The sequence below is a fragment of the Hypomesus nipponensis genome, chromosome 2, assembly GCF_054491055.1.
Source record: "Hypomesus nipponensis isolate SF chromosome 2, ASM5449105v1, whole genome shotgun sequence".
Classification (NCBI taxonomy): Eukaryota; Metazoa; Chordata; class Actinopteri; order Osmeriformes; family Osmeridae; genus Hypomesus; species Hypomesus nipponensis.
In genome coordinates this window covers 6,576,952-6,602,462 of record NC_140362.1, presented here as the reverse complement: position 1 = coordinate 6,602,462, position 25,511 = coordinate 6,576,952, and the positions used below count along the sequence as shown (strand labels likewise).

At 41.6% G+C, this 25,511-nt stretch overlaps 1 protein-coding gene across 3 annotated transcripts in view; it reads left to right on the top strand.

Annotated features, from left to right (window-relative positions):
• The window catches only part of cndp1 (carnosine dipeptidase 1), a 64,214-nt gene extending 39,113 nt beyond the window's left edge, over positions 1 to 25,101 (top strand). Inside the window, exons 2-14 of one of the 3 annotated variants that reach the window (XM_084703947.1) lie at positions 4,029 to 4,067; positions 4,169 to 4,298; positions 4,470 to 4,580; positions 4,726 to 4,869; positions 21,144 to 21,306; positions 21,744 to 21,832; positions 22,174 to 22,371; positions 22,768 to 22,852; positions 23,383 to 23,543; positions 23,734 to 23,898; positions 24,064 to 24,205; positions 24,352 to 24,499; positions 24,694 to 25,101. In XM_084703947.1, the coding sequence (XP_084560073.1) occupies positions 4,470 to 4,580; positions 4,726 to 4,869; positions 21,144 to 21,306; positions 21,744 to 21,832; positions 22,174 to 22,371; positions 22,768 to 22,852; positions 23,383 to 23,543; positions 23,734 to 23,898; positions 24,064 to 24,205; positions 24,352 to 24,499; positions 24,694 to 24,772 (1,485 nt within the window). In that variant the 5' untranslated portion in view covers positions 4,029 to 4,067; positions 4,169 to 4,298 and the 3' untranslated portion in view covers positions 24,773 to 25,101. Of the gene's footprint in view, positions 1 to 433; positions 4,299 to 4,469; positions 4,581 to 4,725; positions 4,870 to 21,143; positions 21,307 to 21,743; positions 21,833 to 22,173; positions 22,372 to 22,767; positions 22,853 to 23,382; positions 23,544 to 23,733; positions 23,899 to 24,063; positions 24,206 to 24,351; positions 24,500 to 24,693 lie in introns of those variants that run through there. The other 2 variants (XM_084703945.1, XM_084703948.1) reach the window with 2 other exon arrangements.
• The last annotated feature ends 410 nt before the right edge of the window (positions 25,102 to 25,511 follow it).

Here is a 25,511-nt window from a genome sequence, read left to right as displayed (position 1 = left end):
CCCCCCCTCCCCTGCTAGTGTATGCAAATTCTGTGCCTGATGTGATGCTAGTTAGGGACAACTAGTCCCTACAACTAGTCCTAGTTGACTGTTGTCAACTAGTTACCGTAGACACTACCCGACACTGTAGGCTACTCATCACGTACTTGGAGTTGTCTCTATGCAATAGCCATATTAACCACAATATCACAGACTCTTATGACACCACATATTGCGAAGTAATACTTAGATCATCGCTGCATGATATAGAAACGTGGGCACAAACATGATCCTACTTCTGATAATCATGGCAAGGTAACCCTAACAGGTAACCAGCTGTTTTGGATGAACCCCAAACCAAAAACCCCAAAAGATATGTGGTGAAATTAAGAGTCTGTGATATCGTGGTTAATATGGCTATTGCCTAGAGACAACTCCAAATACGTGATGAGTAGCCTACATTTGGGTAGTGTCTACGGTAACTAGTTGATTCAGAAGAACCAAAACAACATGTTGCCTGAAGGCCAACGGACTTAAAAAATTAGTGACTGAAACTTTCATGCGCCTCAGTAGCTCGCGGTGTAATGCAACGGTTAATAGCAATGCATCTTCTTTTGCTCGTGGGATCGAATCCCACTCGAATCATTTATTTTCTTAGCTTCCATTTATTATGGTGTGAATGGCTGTAATGTAGTGCTCACTACATTTGTTCAGAATATACAATTATTAAATGAATTGATTTCAAAAGATATAGCGAACAAACACTCAGCCATCGGCTACACAAATCGCATAGGAAATGAATGTTTCCATGTTGTGTTATGCGTATTTTGATCGTATTATCTGGGTTAGCAGCAACGTTCTTAGTATGAATTTTTAATATGTGGTGTCAGAAGGAGCTTTGATGTTGTGGTAAATACGCCTATAGCCTCCAAACAACCCCAAATACATGATTAGTAGCCTACATTCGGGTAGTGTCTATGGGAACCAGTTGATTCAGAAGAAGCCAAATCAAAATGTTACCTGAAGGCCAATGTAGTTAACAAATGCGTAACCAGTTGGCTAACCTGTCAGAGCTGCAATAGCTTGCGGTATAAATCAATGGACTTCTGTGTGTACGTCTTTTTGCTCTAGTGCGATCGAATCCCACTTCATGCGAGCCTGCAAATGTTTAAATGAATGGTAGTCTAATGTAGTGCGCACGTAGCCCATAGGCATACTTTCATATTTGCCGCAGCAAATATCTGGTGATAGAGGCAGACTGATAGGTGCACGCACAGCTGGGGAACCAGTTAAATTGGAAACCAGTTGGGACGTAACACCGGTCGTTATCGGGGAAATAAGCCCCTTCATGGCGAAACAAAACTGGCGAAAACTCCGCTTTGCGTCGTGCCTAACAACTCCCCTTACCTGTTCTAAAATCAGCGCAAACCACGGCCTCTTGGGACTTATTGCTTAATTATCCCTTACAAAAGAAACGTTCTAATTTCCTGCGCTTTCAAACAATCAGTGTAGTGTGGATAGCAGAGGTGTCAAGTAACGAAGTAAAAATACTTTGTTACCTTACTTAAGTAGAAATTTGGGGCATCTATACTTTACTGAAGTAATTATTTTTCAGACGACTTTCTACTTCTACTCCTTACATTTTCACGCAATTATCTGTACGTTCTACTCCTTACATTTTAAAAATAGGCTCGTTACTCCAATTTAAATTTGGCTTGTTTTCATTCCGGCTTGTCCTTAAAAACACACACAAAGAAAAATTATCCAGAAAAAAATCGCGCCATCCAGATACAGTGACTTTGATTGTGATTGGATGAGAAGTATAAACATACCATTCCGACACCCTCATTGGTTTATATGTGATGTATCACCTGCACATGACACAAATCACGTCAAACTCCAGCAAGGAAATAGCAAACGTAACGTATGAAGATGTCTGTGGCAGAGACTCAAGAGAACTTGAGCAAAATGTCCTAACCAAGCACCACAGAGGAGGTTGGTAGCTAGGAAGATTAGCCAACCCTTCTACATCCCTGGCCGTACCTGGAAGAAAGTTTCGTCATGTTAGATGCAAAAACAACTCCTTTCGAATGCGCTGCAAGCTCTGCGCACCCAAGTAGGCTACCATGAGCTAATGGCTTTCACAAACTCGCCATCTAATTTGAATAAAGGCTATTGATAACATGCCTCTGAAGTTTGACTTTTTGCACCATTACAATACTTATAGGCAACTAGTTAGTCATATCTTCCGCTCCATGAAACACATGTTAATACTAAGTAGCAGGCTACACATATATGGTAGGCTACTAAAATGCGTTCATTTTCAATGGGCATAAACAGGTGCAGCCCACATTTTTCAACGAGTCAAGTCATTATGGATATGTCATTATGGATATGGGGGGAGGTGGATTATAGACCCCTGTGCCTAAGCTTTTGTCCTTAATGGAATTTTTTCTCCGTACATTACTACTTTTACTTTTATACTTTAAGTAGTTTTGAAACCAGTACTTTTATACTTTTACTTGAATAAAAAGCTTGAACTGATACTTCAACTTCTACAGAAGTATTTTTAAACCCTAGTATCTATACTTCTACTTGAGTAATAAATGTGAATACTTTTGACACCTCTGGTGGATAGCAACGGCAGCTAGCTTGCCTCTAGCAAACTGCTTTTGAATTAGCCATGTCCCCCTAAATTAATATCGAACTTGTTTACGTTTTGGGAGGCTTATTTTCAGTTAGCAGACGGTACTATTTGAATCGCAATTCCATCTGAAATCCCGCCAGTGACAACGTTATTACAGTAGCTTGTTTAAAAGGGGGTTCCTTGTTTCAAAGGGTGTTTTCATTATGCAATATGAGTAGGCTAAATGCTTGAACATCTCACAAGAAGGGAAAACGGACCCACCTGCATCTGAAGCAAGCAAGCACACCCTACAATTTCCCCAGAAATTGTACCCTCTCTAGTTAAGGAACGTTCTTGCTCAAACAGTCAGTGATGAGCCGACGTTGAGCCGACGTATCTGCGACGTTTGAAATAGAGCACAGAGATTAGAATAAATCATTTGCTGACGCTTATTTTGATTTTAGTATGTGTTCCGATGACACATTTTATTAGTATATACCTATTTATTTACCGTAAGCTTTCACATCTTACCATAAAAAAGCAACCAAGATCTTCTGTCCATCTCGTAATAGCCTCGTTTTGGTTTAAATTGTAGATGCACGTGAATATAGCGAAAGTTGGATGTGACCATAAGGGAACTATATGGGGACGTTATTTAAAAGTCTCAAATGTCATATTTGTAATGATTGCGGTGTGACCACAAAATAACGAACATGGAACGTCTCCAAAAAGTTATACAGGAAACTTTCAAAAAAGTATGTTCAGAACCAAATGAGACCATTTTATAAACGTCCCCGTTCTGTAAAGGTTCAGGACGGTCGTCACATTTAGATAACGTTTAGGGAACGTTATGCAAAGTTCCAATAACGTCCCCTCTTACGTGGGTACCGCAGAATACATAATCAGGCGGACTTAATGTATCCCCTCCCACCTCTTTATGGGAAACTCCCACTTTCCCTTTGACCCTCCCGTGAATGCATGACACAAAAAGCGCAATTTTCAGTTCCCGCGATAGGCAGTCTGCGCTTTTCCTTGAGTGTGGCATGTTTCTTCGCCATACTTTTGCGCGCAAATTGCGAAACAAATACGCCTGAAATGGGCGCAAAAGTGTTAGTACATGAGGCCCTCAGTGTTACAAATGTGCCACAAAAAAGAAAGTAAATTCTGATTCTAACATCTTCCAAAAGACAGAAACTATGGATGTTGACTAAAAGCCACAAGAAATGACCAAATCTAATGTGGAAAACAGCGACAAAGCGCCACTGGGTCTACATCTGTATCCACCCTATATACCCTTGGTAAAGTTTCATATTTGACACAATGGGGGGCCTGAGTACTGTGGTGATAAATCCTTGTGGTCATGTCTTTGTTTTCCCAAAGTCACTAAGCACAGCCCACTTGTTATTTGCTGTGCTTTGTTCAGGCCAAAACATTGCATGCTTTTGCGGATTTGGATCAATAGGTAAGTCAATTGTGCCTGTCAGCAAGAAAATACAATTTGCCATGTCAGCTGTCTTGGCATTGCTCCAGGAAATGGTTGACCTTGCGACCCTGGCTCCGCAGGAGGCCGGCTGTCAAGCAGTGGGTGTGCTGTCCAGCGAGGGGATATAAACCCCACTCAGACCCCATAAGAGTCAGTCCAGTAGGCTCTGAAGACTGTTAGACCTTCTACAGTGAACGAATCCTCGCTACGGTAATACCTTTTACAGCTAAAGTGTTTTTCAAGAAAATTAGAGAGTTGGTATCTGCAGTGTAAAAGTTTTCAAATTTGCTTGGACCTCTGTAATTGAACCTACTGCTGCACTGTCGCACACAACACCTGTGTCACACTTTTATCTATAACACTATGGTCTTTTTTTTATAGATGAACATCTGGCAGCTGCCCGTCTTTCTGGTCCTAACATCTAATGTGTCCCCATTCCAGTTTGGTGAGCTCTTTCAGTATGTGGACAGCCATCAACAGGAATATGTAGAGGTAAGTTAAGAAAGTTATGTTTTCTATTGTCAGTCTCTGAATGTAACTCCTGTAATACATAGTATGCGTGTGTGGACATGTTCAAGCATCTGTTTGTGCTAATATATGCGTATGTTACATGTGCATCCTCTTGCATGTGCATCAGACCCTGAGGGACTGGGTTGCGGTAGAGAGTGACTCCAGTGACGTGTTGAAGAGGTCAGACCTACATCAGATGATGGACATGACTGCTGAGAAGCTAAGGGCCATGGGAGGGGAGGTGGAACTGGTGGATATTGGAGAACAGGAGGTGAGACGTGTCATTGTTGTGCAAGTCTACCAGCCTATTACTCTTACTTGATCTATGTTTATCTTGTTTTGAGCAAACAATGTAAAGCAACATACTGAGCTTAGTCTTGGAATTCCTCCAAAATCATTACAAAATATAGTAGGCCTACCACAGGGAGAGTGGTTTACACAGAATGTGAAGTTCATATTCTGTATACGAGTCTAGTGCCGCAATTGATGTTGTTGTTTGAATAAGTATTTCAACTTAAAACTAGTGTACAATTTCTGGGGATATGGTGAGGTTTGCTTGTGTCGGTTGCAAATGGGTCCGTTTTTTTCAGACATTTGACAACTGATATTTCTGTATATTTTACATAAAAATGCATACTTATTATTTATGAATAATGCATAGATTTAAAAGCACACATTTGTTGCGGCTCATTTACACTTCAAAATACTAAGGGCCTCATTTACTAACATTGCAACCGCAGCTTAATCTGCGCCTTTGCCCAACCGCAAATAGCGCAGGGTGTATTTCCGCATTTTGCGTGGTATTTATAAAACCAGATCCCCGTCGGGCAATCAGCGCCTTACTACGCCCTTTAGTGTTACTTAGCACTCCTTTAAAAGACGGGAGAAATCGCCTGCATGTTACTGCCACCATGGGTGATTCGAGGAAAAGAAAAAGAAGGTTCAGTGTACAGGAGATACAAATATTGGTTCACAAAGTTACAGCTAACATTAACATGTTACAAGGGAAAAAATACACCTCTCCTCCCATCTCTTAGCGGCACACACCCACTTTCCCTTATACACTCCCAGCGTCGGTAATCTGCGTTTTTACTCAAATGCGCTGCCTTTGTAACAGGGGTGCAGATAGAATTTTTTAACTGGGGGGGACCAAGCTGTCATCAAATTATTCCAACTCAATTAGTTATTTTGTGTAATATATATGTATATATACTGAAGCTGCAATACACATTAGTATGTCAATCACGTTCCAAAACTTCATGCCCTCTGCAAATGTTTTATTTAAATATGTGCTGATCTAAGCAGGATGTAAATTATTACAAATATAACAATGTGTATGAACACATAAGTATAAACAGATTTACATAAATAAAAATAAGTATAGCCTACATACCATGAAATGTGAAATACAATTTAAAATTTAAATTACATATTGGGAATTCTCTTAGCAAGTATGACTTTTCATTGTACATTTTACCAATAATAAACAAAATTGATTAAAAAAAAATAAAGAATTCCCTCTGCTGCCAAACAAATCTACTCTCTAGAAGCAGACTCAATAGGTCCCAAAAACATCTCTCCTCCTTTCACTTCCCTGAAGATATTGCTGGGCAATATCTTGTCTGTCCAGTTTGTCAAGTAGGCTACGTCTTGGTGAATATGGCACACAGCAATGCCATTGAGCCTTTTTTGTGTCATGGTTGATCTCAACAATTTTTTCAACCTGCGTAACGCACTGAAACTGCTCTCTGCCTCCGCAGATGATATGGGCACCACCATCAGAAACCTTACTAGTGCATCTACCTGCTAATACATGCTAACAACGTTACACACGCTAATACACACTAACAACGATACACACGCTAATACATTGCTAACATCGCCTTTTTTGCACAGTTATTAACTGATGCTTGTGCCCTTACGTAGGGAGAGTGGTGGGGACGAATCGGGGTCACTAGGAATCTGGGGGGGGACATGTCCCCCTCGTCCCCAGTGCCATCTGCGCGCATGCTTTGTAAATACGGTTGTATGTCTTTACCCGTTGTATGTCTTTTAAATGAGGCCCTAAGAGTGAAGTGTAGAATGAAACCATTATCTTTTCATTTTCCCTGCAAGAATATTGCGGCTATATTGCAGTCTCATACAGGGCCGGCCCTAGCACATTTGGCCGTTTAGGCGAGCTTCCCCCCCCCCCAAAAAAAAAAATGTCAGGTGTGAAACCATCTTGAAAGACATAAAGGGAAGTTTATATCATACAGATTTGAAACTTAGGGGTGCGTTCACACCTGACGTGTTTGGTCAGTTTCAATTGGACCGTGGTTCGTTTTCTCTGAAAGTCCGGTTAGTTTGGAGAGGTGAGAACACGCATTCAAAGTCTGGTGGGGACCAAACAACCAAACCATGGTCCCCCTAAAAAGACGGGACCCAGTCCGGTTCTAAGTGAACCATGGTTCAGTTTGCTTTAGGTGTGAGGGGTGAACCTAATCGTACTTAATTTTGACCTATTCCAGGAAGCAAACCAAAATTAATGCATTGTGGGTTGAAAAAGATGTTGACACTTGGCAGAGACAGCCGTGCCACTCATTAGCAAAACTAGTTATGGGAAAACGTGGGGGAATGATGAAGTGAAAGCTCTGCTGCAAATATAAGCTGATGATCATATAGACCAATTATCACCATACGTCACACGATTGTCAAGCAGGCTCAACTGCGCATGACGGTTGCAAAAGACGAACTGCTCCCCGGGTCTATTACACTTGGAGTGTCGATCAGGTCATCATATATCTCTGGCCACTGGATGGCAGGGCTTGACATTAACTTTTTGAGGCACTTGTCCTTTGGACGAGTACATTTACGTTTCACTTGCCTATGCACAAAAGTCACTTGACCCCGATACCTTTAAATAGCCTGACCAACTGATCGGGCAAAACTAGCCTGGCTAACGGAGGTCGCTTGACATTAACTTTTTGAGGCACTTGTCCTTTGGATAGCCTGACCAACTGATCAGGCAAAACTAGCCTGGCTAACGGAGGTCGCTTTCAACCGGGAAGGGGGGGGGGGGGTGGTATACGTCCACTGCAAACACGTATCATATTCTCATGTAGGTTAGTGCATGACAAGTGCACCAGCAGATACTATTTCAAACGAAATTCCTGCATTAAAATAATGTATCATGAGTTTGTATGATCTGGTCATGTATTATCACACTAGCATTTAATTATCACGTTAAACAATTACACTGCACTAAACTGTAAGTGTAAATGTACAGTGAAAATAACAAAACCAGTCAGTATGATGACTTGAGCGAATATCATTCACGTCTTACTAAAACAGCGGCCACGCGAAAGGGAATAAGGAAACTGTTTCCTAAAAAATACAATGCGGGTCACGTGAAAAAAGGATCCAAAGACTCGTAGAAAGACCGAGTCGGGAAATGAACGAATCGTTCGTTTCCTCTAGCTACAGAGCCTATGCAGGTCACGTGAAAAATGATCCAAAGACTCGTAGAAAGACCGAGTCGGGAAATGAACGAATCGTTCGTTTCCTCTAGCTACAGAGCCTATGCAGGTCACGTGAAAAATGATCCAAAGACTCGTAGAAAGACCGAGTCAGGAAATGATCGTTCATTTCCTCTAGCTACAGAGCAGAGAATGTCTAATATAGAGAGATCTGCCACTCTCGGGAAACTTCCGGGTTCTGAACTGATTGAAATTCCATGTGAGGGCGCTAACGAGCGAGTGCAGAATGAATGGAGGTCTATGGAGCGGTACCCCTCAAAATCCACTTTTCTTAGGATATAATTTTTTGTCCAGTAATTTGAATTCTGAATTCGAAAGGGGAGGCCAAAAAAATACACACTGCCGGGTTTTAGATTTTTTGAAAGTCGCCTTTCTGTTCTAAAAAGCTTTTGAAAATGTCATTGACGTCATACACATCGTACGACCAGAGCTACTGCTTGAGGGCAAGCTCTGGTCACTATCTTTTTTCTCTCAGGGCATCGACAACACAGCTGACAGGTTAGGCTCTCCCTGTCAATACACATGCTTGTAAGAGTTTTGGCTTGCTAATGTGGTTGCTAATGTTGCTAATGCTCCGACATTCTGATTCCGCTTCGGATGCCATCAAGCGGGAGCTCTAGTCGTATCAGTCCTTTACTAACCAATCAGCATTCAGTAGCAGAATGCTAGCGTGTTATGGGCAACAACGACTCACCATGTAAGAAATCAAAAGGATATAAGTACTCGTTCATTCAATTTTCGACCTATAATCCATGTTGAACATGCACAAACTAAAATCAAATCAGATATTTTTCAACGACAATCAGGCGAAAGAGACAAATTTAGCCGTTTAGCTCCATAGACTCCCATTCAACATACACTCGTTCGCGATCACCCCCAGTGGAACTCTGGTGGAACTGCAGCCAAGTTCGGTACAATGGGGCTTAATAGGGAGTGGCAAGGATCTCCTTAAACAGGCTCTGTACAGAGCCTATGCAGGTCACGTGAAAAATGATCCAAAGACTTGTAGAAAAACTCAGTCGGGAAATGAATGAATCACTCGTTGAGAGGACTCGTTACTCTCGAGTCCTTATAAGGATTCGTTCGTTCACGAACAACACATCACTACTAATGAGGAGCATGCGCCATTACAACAACAGCAGAACGGCTATCCAAATAACAATGAAGGGTACAACACTCGCATTACAGTGTGTATTCACACACACATTTTTCAGACTTTAAATCGCTAATTAATCGTTAACTGGGCTGTTAGCTGCTAGCTGCAGAGCTGATGTTACAGCCACATTTGAAGGGTAACAAGCAAGGTAAACATATACAGTAATGCAACACAATTATATAGAGTTAGTTGACTTACTTGTCCGAGGTTTGTAGCTGGACCCAAGAGAGTTGGTACTGATCCAGTCTTCAATTGCAGACGGCCAGCAAAGCCAGCTTTGTATTGTCCGAGTTGTGGAAACAGTTGTCGCTGAAATGTTTGGCGCAGACATGCAAAACTTTGGGAAGTTGTGTCGGCGCATTTCCAGCGAAAATAAAATTGAGATAGTGGTTGTACAGATTTACGTCACTAGGGGGAGATTTTCAAACAGAGCAATTGAGCCTTCATTTTGTCAAAGGCGGAGAAGAACACGCAGGGCTTGGTTTACACTTATCAAAAATTCTAGCCACTTGGGGACCAAAGGTAGGCTAGGGGAACTCATTAATGTTAAATAACCTCATAAAATGAAGTTTTCATGTCATGTCTCCTTTAAATCTAACTATTTGTATGATCCATGTGGTCCTTTTGCCGTTTTAAATGCTATCCTTTCCCGGTTTTCTGCAACCACATTGCGCCGCATTCCGAATGTTTACAAACAAATAATTGGTATATTACAGAGATACTTGTGGAAACACATCATAATAGCGAGGTATTTAAATTATTTAGTGATATACTGAAAGAAATAAGCCATAAAATAAATTATATGGCAACGACTGTACGAGCGCTCTGATTGGCTAATGGGTAGTCGTGCCAGCCGCGTATGGACCTCATTGCCGGTCCGCGGTCTGATACGGATTATTATTACACGGCTGTTCTTAACGCTGGAGAAAGCTCCATTTACTTGAATGTTTCAACGTTCTGCGGTCAATTATTTTCTGATAACCAGGGGTGAAAGTAGTTTTTATTTCTTGGTGGTACTATGATACAGGTGTAATGCGCGCGCCGAAATTTCACTTGGCCTAATTATTTATTATTTATTTATTTGTTTATTTACTGTATAATAGTCTACTTATCAAGAATTCACTAGGACTTCTTATAACTCTAGTATCACTTTTTAACCCACCTGTATCTGTTTTTGATGAGGGTCAGGCAGTCAGGTACAGCACATGCGAGTGCCCAATCGGCAGAGACAAGTGCCATCATATGGCAGCTTTGTTGATTTGGGCAGAAAAAAATGTGTCCCGCAGCCCGCTCCCGCTAGAATGACAGTTGAATGTCAATTGTTTTTTTAAACTCCGATCTATTTAAACAACACGGGACATAGTTTTAACATGCCGCAGTGCTAAGTCTCTGTCTAACGGACTAACATAAACATAGGCTATTTTTGCTAACTTACCTGCTGCAAAATTACAACAAGACAAGTAGAGCTATTTTATCCAGTGTAATTTATCACTTACCGCTATCTTGTTTTTTATTATCCTCCTCTTACTTTCTCTTCTTCCTTTTTTGGCTTCCTGAAGCATAATTCCGCTTCATGATGACTGCCGACCCTATTGAATTCTTGATAAGTAGACTATTATACAGTAAATACATTAATAAATAATTAGGCTAAGTGAAATTTTCGGCGCGCGCATTACACCTGTATCATAGTACCACCAAGAAATAAAAACTACTTTCACCTCTGTGTATAACAGACCGCTGTCAAGGTAAGTGGCCTTTTTGCAGCTGATTCACGTCTTTCGTAGCACTCCGCAAGTAGTGTGGTAACTTTTCAACCCCAGCGTACCCGTTGCTTAGCGACATCAGCTGATTTGAAGCCCAAAGAATGTTCAACATCTATGAAGTTCAACGTCTTTGGCAAACTATTTCTCTGCTGATCAACACTACGAATGGTAACAAATAAATTGTAAAAAGACACACTGTGTTAAGTAATTTTGTTGGCAAGTAGCCGTGTAATAAGCGGGATAATGTATAGAACGCCAATGTCATTATCGGGAAAATGACGGGAAAATATCGGTCATTATTGGGAAAATAAGCCCCTTCAGAGCGAAGCTTTGCTGTTCGCCCTGTTGGGGCTTATTTTTCCGATAATGACCGGCGTTCTATACATTATCCCTGACTTATTGCCCTCCTCTGACGTCATCTTCAAAATGAGTGATATCGAGGAGTCAGCTGAGCTTTACTATCTAGACCAGTGTTTCCCAAACTTTTTTTCTGGGGACCCATATTTTAAAAGTCACAAGCCTTCGCGACCCAAGCCAATAGAGATTATTCGTAAATCACAAAATAAAGGTGTATTTTACCGTTATTGCACAATAATGAGGATATTTTACTGTTATTTCATTGTTATTTCAGAAATTGTATGCCTACTGCCATTGTTAATAAGCTATCTCAGACTGAGTGATCACTTCTCTCTGAACAATTTAACCAGCAATGTTTAAAGAAGGTATCCAATAAGTACAAACATATCAATAACAATAAAAACATATAGCCCATGTATTCTTATTTTCAACATTCAATTGGCCCTACTGAGGACAGGATATTCTGACGAAATGCTTATCCAGAACGATAAGGTCACAGATCCATAGCGTCAGTGCGATCGCAGCTGGGCTGCAACAACTCGGTTTCTTCTGTAGGACTAAGCGTCAACTCAAGTTAAGCCTGAGGACTCTCAAATTCGAAGGGATTTTGCATCCACCTTTCATCATTCAGAAGGGCATACCTCTCTGTTGGAAAATAGCAAAGTTCTCATTAAGCGCAACGAGATGAGTTTGATTACGCGCAGACGGCTGCTGGTCTTTCAAATAGGGGAAGTTCATTTTCATAAATCATATATATTTTACATATTTTTCTAGTTCACTGGCTAGTTCACCCTTTTTCACCCACTAGCCTAGCCTACTGTATGTATGAATATATGAATGAATGAATGAATGAAGGAAGGAAGGAAGGAAGGAAGGAAGGAAGGAAGGAACGATCAATGAAACAATATTAAACTCGAAGAAAATGTGGGAATTAGGTTCAACTGAAACAAGGCATGTGGTGTATAATTGTATGAAATGTATGATGAAAACTTGCTAGCAACTTCGCCAAGTAAATACCAAGAAATAGGTTGCAGCAGCTCTTTCGACTACACTTACAGAATCCGCGATGGGACTGAGCTTGAAAAGCTTCGGTGACTTTTTACAGTACAAAATTATTGTCAATCAAAAGGAGATGTCTTTCAACAGACCCTCCAATCGTCACGCGGAAGCCCTGCATCCAGGCCAGCCCAATCCTCCATTCACCCCCACCTGAGCGTCCATGGGCGGGACATGATCGCAGCATTTATCCAATGACCGTATAGTTTCGAAGCACTGAAAAAAACTGTTCAAAGCAGCCCCATTGAAGTCCATAGAAGCTGAGCTTCAACAGGGAAATGCACTGTGGCGCTTCGGGAATGTATGAGAAGGAAATCAGTCAGTCGACCTGCTAATATATGTAGCTGATTCTGAATGAACTTTTCTAACGCATTTAAAATGTTAACACAATAGTAAATATTTGACCATTAATTAGTTTAAGAAATCGCCACTGGCAGAGATTCAGATCGTGACAAGGCGACCCCCAAAAAATCTCTTGCGACCCACCCGAGGGTCGCGACCCAGTCTTTGGGAAACACTGATCTAGACAATACTGAAGACATCAACGGCGACAAAGAAATTGTTACATTTCTAAAAGAGTCGTTATTTGTGTTGGAATTAAATGTTTAATTAGCATTTTAGCAGAACCGTGTTGTCTGCTTTCTATCAAAAGTAATTGGTTGCTAGACAACACCTGAAACACACCGTGAGAAGACTTGAGAGCTAGCTACAATTAGCCTACCATTTATTTTCATTTACAAAATGAAAAGAGCTAAAAAATGCCATACAATAAACAACTTACTAACCTCGACCGTTCGGTCATGCCTGGAAATATCAAACCTCGGCTTTGCTGTATCAACCTTGCTCTCGCTCGGTCGATACGTTCAAGCCTCAGTTTGATATTTCCCGGCATGACCTCACTCTCGGTTAGTAAGTAGTTATTATTGTACAGTGGACCAATGTCGGTTGAAAGTTAAAAAACGTAGGCAGCAATACATGAAAGTGTGTGATGTTCTGTGGAGAAGTGGGAGCTCATTGGACAAAAAAAATAATTCTCATGGTTTGATGACCTGTATAATTATAATCCTGGTTAAAAGACCAACAAGCAAGCCCCAAAAAAGCACCCTAGATGTTTATCTGCTCCAAATGACTTGAATGGCTTATGAAAACAAAAGTTGGAAGCAAGATGGATAGCCCAACTAATAAGTGTACCCTTGGTGCACCTCCCCCCACCTCACTGAGGTCAGTCACTGCTGCTGTTGCAAGCCAAACTTCACTGGGGGTGTACTTTGAATGCGCCGGACTTGAATGAGCCAGACCAGTTGTACTTTTTTTCTCTATGTATATTTCAGTCCACACATTGGTAAATATTGCTGCGTTTCAACTATATGGAAACGGATTATGAGGTCGATCGGATTCAATGAGCGAAAATGAGACACAATCCCTGATCATCTATCCATATTTTTGTGCTGCAGACGGGAAAGAAATGCCCCTGGCAAGCTAACTAGCTAGATCAGTGGTCCCCAAACTTTTTTGCGCCACGGACCATATTCATGGAAGACATATTTTCATGGCCCGGCAGGAAAGATAGGCCATGGAATTTGATCCAAACTGGCCCACCAGAACCGGCCCCCGCCACCACGGCTGCCCTGCTAATGCATGCACATTCTGGGTTTGATGTGATCTTAGATTTTCACATGTAATGCGAGGGCGCGGAGCACGCGAGAATTTTCTTTTTGCTGATTTGAGTGAAAAATTGTTTTTGGAGCTATTTGTAAAATAAACATAGCCGTTTTTCAATTGGTAAAACCTTGTCTAATGAACGTGATGTATTTTTGTCTCTTAATCTTGCAGCTGCGTCTTTACGTTTCTTAGCCTGGTTGTCCATCGTTATATTGTTACTAGCAAGTCTAGCTTTCAATCTATCAGTCCCACTTTTGTGTGTAAACGAGACGACAGTGGAAAATCCCGTTTCACAAAAGATGTTGGAAATGGAAGCAGGGTTTTCAGTGCTTTTGTGGCGATATCAGGATATTCAGCCTTCATCCAAAACACCGGCAGAGTTGTTGTCTCAAACAGGTAAATTGAGTGGTAACTATCACGTGTCATGTTTCAAGAGGAACAGATGCGCGTGATAGTTACCGCTCATTTTAAAGCAGGTTGTTCCCATCTTTAATTGTGTCAGGGGGGTTTCGGCACTCCGCTTCGCGTCGTGCCTAACAACTCCCCTTACCTGTTCTAAAATCAGCGCAAAACACGGACTCGCAGGGCTTATTGCTTAATTCTGAAACTGGTTGTTCCCATCCTTGATTGTGATTGGCCATATTGCGTTCCATGCAAGCCCCCACCCCTCGGCTTGAAGCAACAGCCCCGGTGGATGTAGGTGGTATTGCATTTACGGTAAGGTTTCCGACTCTTCCGGTCGTTTTTATTTTATTAACTCCAGTCAACATTTACAAAACTATCTCCCCCAATAATTTTTGTTCGATTCTCGAACCTGGCTCATACTGCTAGCTTTTTCATAGAATAATTGTTCCTGATTTTTGCTCATTTTGAAACCAATCCAATGGGTAAACTACCACCCCATTTATTTGCTTACGTCAATGCGTCATGCAGAATGAGCCATAGACTTATATTGAATGAGCACAGGGAGAAATGGCTTGAGTTGCCTGCCCTGTTCCAGGAAGTTTAGCAAATGGTTGTCACACATACATTAAATGCTGTTAATATAGTTTATTCTCGTTATTTTAAAACAGAATAGATATTTCGTAAAAACGTTCATGACATGATGGCAAATACATTATGTTAAGCGCAAGCATATTCTTGACATGTCTATCTGGAGCAAAGACGAAGATTAATACTTTAACTGTTAACCACAATAGGAAATGATATATATTTAAATAATATTAGTCTTGCCTTCAGAAGCTTTTGTTATTCACACCCATTATTCATTTTCTGATCGTGTCATCAAGCCAGACTGCTTTTGTGGGACTATGAAGGTCCTCAGTGACTATGTTTCACCCCCACTTACATCTGATGGAAACTTGTAGCCTATATGGTTCTGTGAATAAGCCCCTTTCAAAGGCAAATGTTCAATAAAATATATTTTAGACACAGTTCTCAAGCTTTTATTTATTACATTATTACCAAGTCTTGTTAAATCACGTTATATCCATTAATAGGCGTTTGGTTTTGTAGGATGAACATATAAAACACTGGCCACATTTCTACACTGATGGTAAATTGAAGGCAGTGTGAATTTCGTGGCATTTTGTTTGAATATAAAGTTGACAGTAAGCTATGGTAAGTCTGCATTATGGAAGATTTCGGTTACCAAAATAACTAAGCTTTCTTTGCCTGGCGAGAACAGTTTATTAACAGTTTATTTAATCCAATACAATGCGTTGGAAATCATACTCATATCACAACGAAAAAAGCCCTATATTTAGCCCTATAGCCTAGTTCTAATAAAGGAGTGGAAGGAATACTATACAGTGACAGAATACATTTCCGTTAAGTTTGCATCATGTCTCTGATTCTTATCGGACATAAATTGCTGCCCATAGATTCTGCCACTGCAATGCCTTAGCTCACACACTCGTAACCATATAAATCTATGCTCGCGACTGGTTGTCGCAAGTATGACGTGTACAGTTCGTTGCAAGCGTGCACTAGGTCTCGGAGCTAGGGAAAAAAACAGACACTGTTTAAAGCTAGACCGGAAGACACGGAAGTGGAAAGATGGCTGCGTCCAGTCTCGCGCTCTCGCTTGCCTCACTGCGCTACTGAGCAGTTTTCATAGAAATGAATGGGGACGCCATCTTGGAAGACAAAAGTAGCTTACTGTAGTTATATTAACTCTATGGTTCCATGGCGTTGTAAAATCCAGCATAACCTTACAGGTTGTCCTCATAACATTCTTTAACATTCCATATTACTGCTCATTGAATATTTCAAATTAAAAAAGACGGCAAAGGAGTCCATCTGGCTGTTGCGTGGCAACGATTTATATAGGAACTATACTTTGTAGTGGCGGAAGAATGACGGTTTATTATTAGGCTAAACTATTTTGTTTCTAATTGTTTTTCTTTATGAAACCATATCAAATATTTGTAGTAACAGTTTTAGAAAAGCAATAAGCCCCGCGAGTCTGTGTTTTGCGCTGATTTTAGAACAGGTAAGGTCCTGGTTTTCTAACAACTCCTCTTACCTGTTCTAAAATCAGTGCAAAACACGGCCTCTTGGGGCTTATTGCTTAAATGAAGCCCACAAACTTGCTAAACTTTTTGCTCAGAGGAAAAGGCCCGCAGAAAAGTAAGGTAACTTTTTTCAGAATAAAACGTCTTTCAGACTCTGATAATCAGTTAAAAGGAAATAATGTTATTGCGCGGACCGGCGGTTGGGGAACGCTGAGCTAGAGCATTGGCGAAAATCTGCTAGGTCTATCAACTTTGATTAGATTCAACTTTATTGTCATTAAGCCTACACAAGTACAGGTACAAGGCAACAAAATGTAGTTTAGGTCTAACCAGAAGTGCAATAGCAGTAAGTGCAGGATATACAGTGAAGTGCAATAAAGTATGGACAGAAGCTATCCTAGAAAAGTGTAAAAGTGCAGTGGAAAGTGATTGCATATTACAGTTAGAAATACAGTGCAAAATGCAAGTGTAAACAGTTGGTACTGTAAATAACAGTCGGCAGTGCAAATGAGCATAATTTGGTGGGGGACAATTATATGACATTTTCTCAAGATCTTATTATTATTATCTTGCAGAACTACAGTAATGTCAGAGCCCGTCTACGGAAAGCCCATCCACTCCCTAATATATTGAGCCCCATTGTACCAAATTTGGTTGCGGGCTCTGGTTGTAGGCCTACTACTGGCGTGTGTTCGTGACATTAGTGACGTTAGTGACGTTAGTGACTGTGGCTAGCAATTTAGCCACCATTAGCTTCACCTTTCGTCACACTAAAACTTAAAGGTGACATGACATGCTGTTTTTGGATGCTTTTATATAGGCATTAGTTGTCCCCTAATACCGTATCTGAAGTCTCTTTCCCGAAATTCAGCCATGGTGCAGAATTATAGCCACTAAAAGTAGTCCCACAATCAGCTTTCCTCAGAACGCGCTGTTTCTGTGTCTGTAGCTTTAAATGCTAATGACGAGGAGAGGGGCGGCAACATGCGCTAATGTTTACAGGATGTATCGCAATGGCTCGTTGCCCGCGTTGCTGTAAGATGCCTCGAATTTAGCCATTCTCATCTGATCACCCTGGTTTGCAGAGGTGCACACTCAGTCATTTCAATGTGGAGAAAGGCGGATATCGCGAGCCATAACACCAACAGCAGAACGGTTATCCAAAGAACAAAGAAGTGTACAACACCCGCGTTACAGCGTTTGTATTCACACACACATTTGATGCCATTTATCTTTACGTTAGCAACAGTAACTCAGCTGTTAGCTGCAGAGCTAATGTTAAAGCCACATTCTAAGGGTAGCAAGCTAGGTAACCATATACAGTAAAGCAACAAAATGATATAGAGTTAGTTAACTTAGGCTACTTGTCCAAGGTTTGTAGCTTGACCAAGGAGATTTAGTAATGATCCAGAATTTAATTTCAGCAAGGCCAGCTTTGTGTTGGCTCAAGTTGAGGAAACAGTAGTGGCTGAAATGTTTGGCGCAGACAAGCAAAACTTTGGGAAGTTGTGTCGGAGCATTTCCAGCGAAAATAAAATTGAGATATTGGTTGTGCAGAGGCTCGGATGAAGGAATTAAATAAAGATTTGTGCTTGCATTTGCACATCCAAGCATTGAGCAACTGTTGTGCTTCGTTTGTTTGCTCCCCATGATGTCTCTCCAGGAAAAACCGATATCGCACTTGCCCTTGCACGGTGGTAGCTCAGTTTCTCATGGGCGGGCCAGATGATCTGGTCGGGCAAAGCAGAGAGAGGGGAGGTAACCTTCCCCCTATCTACGTCACTAGGGGGAGATTTTCAAACAGCGCAATTGAGTCTTCATTTTGTCAAAGGCGGAGAAGAACACGAAGGGCTTGGTTTACACTTATCGATAATTCTAGCCACTGGGGGACCAAAGGCAGGCTAGGGGAACTCATATTAATGTTAAATAACCTCATAAAATGAAGTTTTCATGTCACCTTTAATTCAAGCCTAAACCATGCAACGGCAAGTAAATCCCAATAAAAGCAACGCAATCGTGACTTAAGACAAACGTCAGTGGTTCTCAAAGTGGGGTCCGCGAACCATAGCCAAGGGGTCCGTGAAATAATTTGCCATAAATTATAACATTGTTTGTTAAATTGAGATGTATCATTAAAAAGTTACAACTATATTATAATCTACAGATGGGGACCATTTGCACCAATAAAACAAGTTGGTATATTGTTTCCATTTAAGAGCACAAAGGGTGTGCTGAATGGATGTTACGATTATGGGGGTGTCCTTGGAAAATGTTCACCCCTGTAAGGGGTTCCGAGCCCCAAAAAGTTTGAGAACCCCTGGTCTATGTAGTCCAAATATTTAGGGAGCCTTAGGGGCAGTAGCGGTTCTAGGCACGGGCAAACCGGGAAGCCAGGGGCGGCATTTAGTCATTTAGCAGACACTCATATTCAGATCAACTTACAGTAAGTACAGGGACATTCCCCCGATGCAAGTAGGGTGAAGTGCCTTGCCCAAGGACACGTCATTTTTCACACCCGGGAATCGAACCGGCAACCTTCTGATTAATATTCCTATTCCCTTTCCGCTCAGCCACCTGACCCCATCTGACATTTTTGTGTTTGGTGCCCTCTGCTGGCATAAAAAAGGTAGTACGTTTGTGTGTTCACATCCATTGTCGTGCAGTTGTCGTGGGTTTGGGGAGCAGCAGGGGTGATATCAGCTTTGGCAGGGACATCAATAGTTAACGCAAGCACATTTCTTTCGCATTCATTTGAGCGCAAATACAGTTATTTTCAGCTTCATGTAATATTGTTTTTATGTTTTAGTCAAAATAAGATGATCGGTAGGCCTATCATTTAGAAACCATCTTTAGTTTTGTAATGTTTCTTAACTTACCTCAATTCTGACTTGTGTGCCGAGTCTGACACCGGGGGGGTATTCCAGAAAGCAGATTATGTGACATAACCGGGTAAATTAACCCCCCAGCTGACACCCAGCATTGTAGCAACATTGCCAGTAGGTTGCTCCAACTAGTGTTGTTTTTTTGGCGGCCTGTTTTAATTTTAGTTTTAGTCTTTGTGTCAAGCTGTCATTTTAGTTTTTATTAGTTTTAGTCACGTTCATACTCTTTTTAGTCTAGTCAATTTTCAGTCGACTAAAAGTCTGAGCATTTTAGTCTTATTTCAGTCAGACTTATGCATGACTATTTTCTTCTAGTTTTAGTCGACAAAAACTGATGACATTTAGTTTAAGTTTAAATTGTATTTTAGTCTCTTTTTAATCAAAACAGGAGTAGTCTAAGCTGTAGTCTCAAGAAGCATGTCAATGCCAAAACCATTTGTTTAATGTTGGCCTATTAGTTTAGAATAAGGTATTCAAAGTCATGTTGTTGATGCTAAATTCAGTTCACTGTGATTGCTATGTGAATGACAAAACTAGCTACAGTATTTGTCCAACAAGGGATGCTTAGTTCACATGCAGTTAGTCAGGTAGGAAGAACCCACTTTAGACTCTCTCATACAAACAAATACACATGCACACACACAGTAGCTACACACACTAGTCACACATGGTAACCCACTTTACATTCTCTCACAAACACGTTTGTCGTGTGTAACGTTATAACATTTTGTTGCGTTTTTATTTTGTAAAACATTTCGTCTTGTTTTTATTCTTCACCGATATTGCATTATACATTTAATTATAGTCATCGTCACATTACCAGCATTTACGTTGCGTCTCGTTTTTGTCACTTGATAAAGGTTCGTTGACGACGATATTTAGTCATAATTTTTGTTGACGAAAGCAACACTAGCTGCAACATTGTGAATCAGCTAGTGGGTTAACTTACCTGGTAATGTTGCATAACCTGCTTTCTGGAATACCCCCCTGGACCGATGTGTCTGTGCTGCAGTGGCTATTTGGCAGGCTCAGTAGAGCGCACTGACATGGAATTCTGAATGCATATAGGTTTGGGTTTTCGGTCAAACACTTTTACAAGCATTGATTGGGATACTGCGTTAATTTTCTAAATTAATGCACTGACTAATAAAGTAAATAGTTAAAACTCAAACTTTTAGATTTTACTGGGGCACAGCAGATTTATACTGGGGCACGTGCCCCAGTAAAAAGGGTCTAACGACGCCCCTGAGCACACCCAATGAACAAATACATTTTCAGTCTGGCTTCGCAACCCAGCCCCTTCACTCTGATTGGTCCACTGGTCTGCAGCGAGTTTGCTACGAATTCAAGAACCTTTTTATAATTCATTGGAGGACAGTACCGCAAATGTGATTAACAAAGACCTTCATATTGATATGAAGTAGTAAGAAAAAATCTGTCTCGTTATTTAGAAGCGAATTCGCTTTTACAACCGATATTCAGCTGCTTCCAAAAGGGCTGGCTATAGTTAACAACAACAATATAAAGTGGATATATTTTCATATGGATCAGTGAATTTTGCCTGTTAACAAACGCTTATTACAAGCACCTTTATCTAAGGCGTTATCCAGAGATCTTGTCTCCTTGTCCTTGTAGCTCCCAGATGGTCAGAAGCTGGCCCTACCCAAGGTGGTGGCCGCTACGTTTGGGAGTGACCCCAGTAAGCACACGGTGTGTGTGTATGGCCACGTGGACGTCCAGCCAGCCAAGAAGGAGGATGGCTGGTCTACAGAGCCCTACAATCTGACTGACATCAACGGTAAGAATCAGGTGTGGGGTCAGAAACATTCTATTCATAGTTTACATTCGCTTCACTCTGTCTGTGCTTGTGGGTGAGTTTTGGGAAAACGCCCTTGGGCTCCACTGTGACAGACAAGAAAAATATCCTCCATAAAATTAATGACGATTATTTTGAACAGTACTTTGTTTTTGGTAAGGGTTGTTTTCATCCTTAAGGCCTCTTTTTTTAAGTACAGTAGCCATTACTGTTAGCAAAATGTTGGGCACCAAACAATCTCTTATCCATTGTGTTAGAGCAGTGGTTTTCAAACTTTCAAACACCCTCGAAGTGGCCTTGAAACTGTTTTAGAACCACAGTGTTAGAGGCACCTGAACCATTGCTTGAGATAATGAATTGAAAAAAAAAGATCTAGACTTCCGGGAGACAGTATGTTACATGTTTGGTGTGCTGTACAGGAAACCTGTATGGAAGAGGGGCATCAGACAATAAGGCTCCTGTTCTGGCCTGGATCCACACAGTGGAGGCCTACCAGGCCCTTAACCAGGTGAGTGCTACACAGCAGGCAGGGTTCCCGTAACCATATTGGCCTGAACCAAACTAGAGAACTCGCCCCTTCTCTAGAAATCCTCTTCTGGAAAAAAGCTGGAAACTGTAGAAAGTGACTGGCCTTAAATTGGGTCTGGGAAATTAATGGCTTCAATTTCTTGTAACAGATCTTCCCTTGAATTCAAGATGCAGATTGTCTTAAACATGTAATATTGGCATGGCAGAGCCAACTTTCTGAGAATCTCTAGCTTGCCTGTAGCGCACACTGAATGAGCAGCTGTTGTCAGTGAGAATGGGATTGCTTCAATTCTTCAACGTTTCGTACTGTGCCCCCTCCAGGACTTACCAGTGAATGTGAAGTTCATCATTGAGGGGATGGAGGAGACAGGCTCCAATGGCCTGGAGGCCATGATAGTGGCCCAGAGAGACACTTTTTTCTCCAACGTGGATTACATTGTCATCTCTGATTGTGGCTGGCTGAGTCGCCGACCTGCCCTCACCTATGGCACCAGGGGCAATTGCTACTTCTTTGCTGAGGTAAATGTATAGGATTGTATTGTGAGTGGGGCCAGGGGTGTGGGTTTGTTTTCGAATGTGGGTGGGATAGATTTTTTTTATATCCGAGGATGCATTCAATTTAATTATCTTAATAAAAAGTGTGGGGGGGTGACAGATTTGATGTCCCTGAGTGGGACCTTGTTAAAGGTGTTGTGTAATGACAAATATGTAGAGTGTGTAACTTAATGTCATTAAGTCTGTAATAGACAGTGGTTAAAAGCAGTTACACTAACCAAAATCATCACACTGCAACAGGAAGCTGCAACATAAAAAGCAGAAATAGACATGCCATTGGCAATGCCTGTGGCTTAAAAAAAAATTTCCATGCATGAAGGATGGTTCATTACAGGTGTGTGTATGCGTGTGTGTGTGGAGGTGGAGGGTCCCAAACAGGATCTCCACTCTGGGGTATTTGGAGGCACCGTGATGGAGCCAATGACTGATCTGATTGGCATCCTAGGTGAATTATTGACCTTCCATTTGGAATCTTTCTTTCATCCATAGCTATTTTCTTCTTATATTTCCTTCTCCCTTTGTCTAAAATGCTTGTCTTTTCTTCCTTGTTTTTTATTAGAGTTTGCTAGGTCATCGGTATGTTATGTGGGCAACTGTGACATGGTTTGAAGGTTCTTTTAATCTTCAATCTGTCATTTCAATTGCACATAAATCAAGTCATTGTCAGTGTGACAGTGTATAGTATTTTCAAATATTAATTGTCTGCTAAAAGCGTCTACTGAAGGAATACATTTGAATCAGTCAGTATGTTTTCATGAGCTTCATGAACATGTGTAATTACACAGTAACACATGATGTGTGAGCATGTGTCTGTCTCTCTGAATCCATGCAATATTCATGTGGCCTAAAGGGGACGTCCTATGAGTTTCCATGAACACACCTGTAGTTGATTGTGTGAATCGGACATCGGGTGATATGGAAGTACAACCTTCATGACAGTGGTTGTGTCTCGTGCACCCCCTCCCCTTTCCCCAGACACACTGATCAGCCCCAGTGGTAAGATCCTCATCCCGGGCATCAGAGAAGCTGTGGCACCCCTGTCTGATGAGGAATGGAAGATGTACCAAGACATCGAGTTTGACATCGAGAGCTACAAATCCAAAATGGGTGTCGACCAGCTCATGTACAGCAGCAAGGTGAGGAATGCACAGGGAAGAGTTGTTTCTTTGAATGTGCTTTTGACCCAGTGCATTATTGTTCTGTTTGATTCCAACCCTTTTGTGCACGTGTTTGTACACTTTTCCGCTTGCCTCATTGTAAATAGAAACTTAAGAATTTAAATGTCTTATTGCATGATGAAACTTAAACTGTGTGTCTGTTTCACAGGTGGACCTGTTGGCTCACAGGTGGCGCTACCCCACAGTGTCCATCCATGGCATTGAAGGAGCCTTCTCAGGCTCGGGCTCCAAGACCGTGATTCCGGCTAAGGTCACCGCCAAGTTCTCTATCCGACAGGTGCCTGACATGGACCCTGCTGTGGTCAAGAAACAGGTGGGTCGTGGACCAACAAAATATGAAAGAAAGGACTACCTTGTCTAGACTTGGTTGACCATCATTAACAAAAGTTAACCAAGAACAACTAAGAAGATAGATACTTTATTTAAGTTGTCAGTAACTGAACCAGTGATGCCTGTCTGTCCTGTCCTGTCTGTGCAGGTGACCGACTACTTACACTCTGTGTTTGCCAAGAGGAAAAGTCCCAACAAGCTGAAAGTGACTATGATCATCGGGGCCAAGCCCTGGCTGGCTGATACCAAGCACCCCCTGTACACTGCTGGGAAGGCTGCCGTCAAGAGAGGTATGATTCATCCTTGATGGATATGTGATTTCTGGACTGCTCATTGACTGACTGGTGTGGAGGTCCCCTCTTGGCCTAACAAGGAATGAGTTCAACAAGAAACCAATATTCGGGAATGTGTGTGTGTTCTCTTGTGTGTCTACCAGTTTTTAACGTAGATCCAGACCTGATCCGCGAGGGAGGCACCATCCCCATTGCTAGAACCTTCCAGGACGTGACAGGAAAGAGCATCATCATGCTGCCCATCGGAGGCTTTGACGATGGACTGCACTCCCAGAACGAGAAGATGAGCAGGTCAGCCCCTTCCTTCCTTCCTTCCTTTCAGGCCATCCAGCTAGAAATGTGTTTGCTCACTCACTCACTTTAATTTGCTATTTCATTCATTTTTCAATCAATAATCTCAACGTTACAGTTCAAGGCACTTTTCACTTTTAAGTGTGGGCATCTTTCTCCATCCTGACATCTCTCCTTCCCCTTTGACCTCCCAGGTACAACTACATCGAAGGCACCAAGCTGTTCATCACTTACCTACATGAAGTGGCACAAATCAAGAAGACCCCTGTCTAATTGAAGTGTTATTTGCACTTCTGAAATGGATGGGGATGCACCACCCCCATTTAAAAAGCAACTCCATTAAACAGAGCCTCCTCCCTGAGATGACACGAGTATCAACGTCATGAATGTCAGTATCAGAGTTTAAACTCTGAATTGGTTTTCATCAGTGAAAAGCGCTTTACATTTAAACATGAGTTAATTTTGTATGCTCAGCATTCAGATGTCCTTGTTGTGTGTCAGAGGAGTGATGCAGGCCTATCTCCCCCATATCTTTCTCTCTGTTATCTTGTGCTCTTCCTCACTTTTTGGTCTCCCTGTTTTTTTTTAAAGTCTCTAATAAAACTGATCTTTGACTGTTGTTGAAGTATTTAGCCTGACGTTGTCATACTCATAATTCTAGTCAGAATATGAGTCTGAAACCGCTCCAGTGGGCTGTGAGTATGGGGCGTGTTTCAACCGAACTCGTAAAAAAAACGCCTCTTCGCTCAATTGGATATACCTACAACCAATCAGAGCATCGTAGTATGTTGTTTGTTGAAAACAAATTCAACCCAAGCGCTCTTTGGTGACGTGGTTGATTATGTAACTGTTGATCATCTGTCCATCATCGTATAAAGCCCGCCCTGACAATTTGATTGGTCCGAACAGCTCCTGTTTGGACATACTATACCCCAACCGAGCAATCCCAGACCCAACTTCCCGACCAAATGTGTTTGTGGGCGGGGCTAAGTTGGGCTGGCAGCCAGGCTAA